The sequence below is a fragment of the Mandrillus leucophaeus genome, unplaced genomic scaffold (assembly GCF_000951045.1).
Source record: "Mandrillus leucophaeus isolate KB7577 unplaced genomic scaffold, Mleu.le_1.0 Scaffold71, whole genome shotgun sequence".
NCBI lineage: Eukaryota > Metazoa > Chordata > Mammalia > Primates > Cercopithecidae > Mandrillus > Mandrillus leucophaeus.
In genome coordinates this window covers 6010783-6012675 of record NW_012107697.1, presented here as the reverse complement: position 1 = coordinate 6012675, position 1893 = coordinate 6010783, and the positions used below count along the sequence as shown (strand labels likewise).

The 1893-nt window shown below is 45.5% G+C and overlaps 2 protein-coding genes across 2 annotated transcripts in view; both read right to left on the bottom strand.

Annotated features, from left to right (window-relative positions):
- Positions 1-1788, bottom strand: part of LOC105528276 (chromosome unknown open reading frame, human C11orf63) — a 90600-nt gene extending 88812 nt beyond the window's left edge. Inside the window, exon 1 of the mRNA XM_011964991.1 lies at positions 1519-1788. The gene's annotated coding sequence lies outside the window, so the exon portion shown is untranslated. The remainder of the gene's footprint in view (positions 1-1518) is intronic.
- Positions 1-1893, bottom strand: part of CRTAM (cytotoxic and regulatory T cell molecule) — a 56239-nt gene that overhangs the window by 4458 nt on the left and 49888 nt on the right. The window contains exon 10 of the mRNA XM_011965011.1: positions 1576-1649. Coding sequence (XP_011820401.1) covers positions 1576-1649 — 74 coding nt within the window. The remainder of the gene's footprint in view (positions 1-1575; positions 1650-1893) is intronic.

Below are 1893 nucleotides of genomic sequence, written 5' to 3'. Positions count from 1 at the left end.
GGCTGCAGCGAGCCAAGACTGTACCACTGCACTCCAGCCTAGGTAACAGACGGAGACCCTATCAGAAAAAAATAAATAAAACTATTCAACAAAAGATTTAGTGGCCTTGTGAATTCTGCCACTGAGCGATTCAAAGTGGAGCCTGGAGGTCTACATTACGGAATGGGATGCTATCCTGGGGAAAGTTGAGTGGGTGGGAGATTGGCCTGAATTACAGCTAGGAGTTAGCTGGAGTCCCTTCCAACTCACTTATGAGTATGATTCAAGTGAATCTTCGCTGTCTCTAAGGGACATTATAAAGACCCACGGAAAGGGTGCTTTGAGTTCATATAGGACCGAACGGACATGATGTTTTTGGATTGTGCTTCCTTTCATCTCTACCTAGCATTTCTATTTTGGTCTATTTTCTATCTCACTGCCTTTATACTCATTTTTTTTTTTTTCTGTGAGTCAGGTAACAGAAACCTTTACCAATGGAAATTAGTGTAAAATTTGTCTTAATGGCTTGCTCTTGTTCTTTTGGCAAATCCTAACTTTAATTAAATGACACAACCTAATTACTATTCCTAGGACTGCTTATAATGTTGACCTTGTTGCTAATGTTTCCAAGGAACATCATCAAATCCTTGGAGGAAAGCACCTTAACAAACAACAGGCAAAAGGGAACGTTCATATGTAAATACACATGCAGTGAGTTTTCTATTGAATTTGAAGTCTGTCCTGTTGGTAGACTAACATAGTATGCTCTCATTTTACAGACTGGTTTGTTGTATTATTTTGTCTCTTATTTTTAAAACACATACTGCATTCTGCCTTATTATTTTAATTGTTGCTTTTTCAGGATGTGCCAAGAAAGCAGCAAATCTATCAAATACTAACACATTTTAACTAAAAGAGTTTCACATCAGTTTTACTGGAAGAGCTAAGGTCACTGAATTCGAGATCCTGACGGGCAAGCTTAGGCGTTATAGTGCAACTTAGAATTACTCTTAAAATAATTCAGCCCCTTGAACTTCGCTTCTTAAATGAAACAGGCTAAGCTTTCTTGGAATGAATAAATAATAAAACAGTAACCACATAAGATAATTTTGTTGATGTTAGCGGATTCCTGAAGTTTGCTAAAGTATGCAAAGAGCAAAGCCAAATGCCACAAAAGCTGGGTTTTCTGTGGAGGCCTGATCTTACGAAAACATGGGGTTGAAGAAGGAACAGCTGACAGCTTGAATAAGTTAGAAAGTGGGCGCTTAAATTTAATGAATGTGGCTCCCTCCTTCCGTCCAGTGGAAAAAAAAAAGGTTGTGCCGCTGAAATTTCTTACTAAGAGAAGTGACCAGTCTCCTGAATAAACAAGACAGGGATAGATCCCATGGCACCTAGGGACTAAGAGGCGGCCAGCTCCCCAGGGATCCCTGCAGTGGGTCTAGTCCCCTAGGATGGGACAAACGAACTTCCTCCTGGAGGGGAAAAGGAACCCTGCTTGGGCTCACCAAGATGAATCGTAAAGAAAAAGGAACGAACCCTGGTTTGAAACAGGCCGGAAGCTGCCCAGTAGAGGCGTTGGGTTTGTTTTTTTACCTTTGCTTGTTCCTGAGGAACAAGACCCGTCACAAGGGGCGTTTGGAGGTCCAGGAAGTGACGAGTCGGCGGGCCTGGTGCCCCGGACCGGTCCTAATTGACCGGGAACAGGGCTGCTCTGGGTGCCGGGCGCCGAAGCCTCGGATCACGGCCCCCCAGCCCCTTGGTGCGGCCTCGCCCCCTTATCGCTCCCCACTCCGTCCCGAAGGCTCCGGCGCCGGCTCCTCCCCAGCTTGCTCTGGTGGTTTCCTGCAGTCCCTATCCCCAGTCAGCCCTTCCCGTTTCCCTCCCCGGGCGCGCCGCCCACCCCGGATCCGG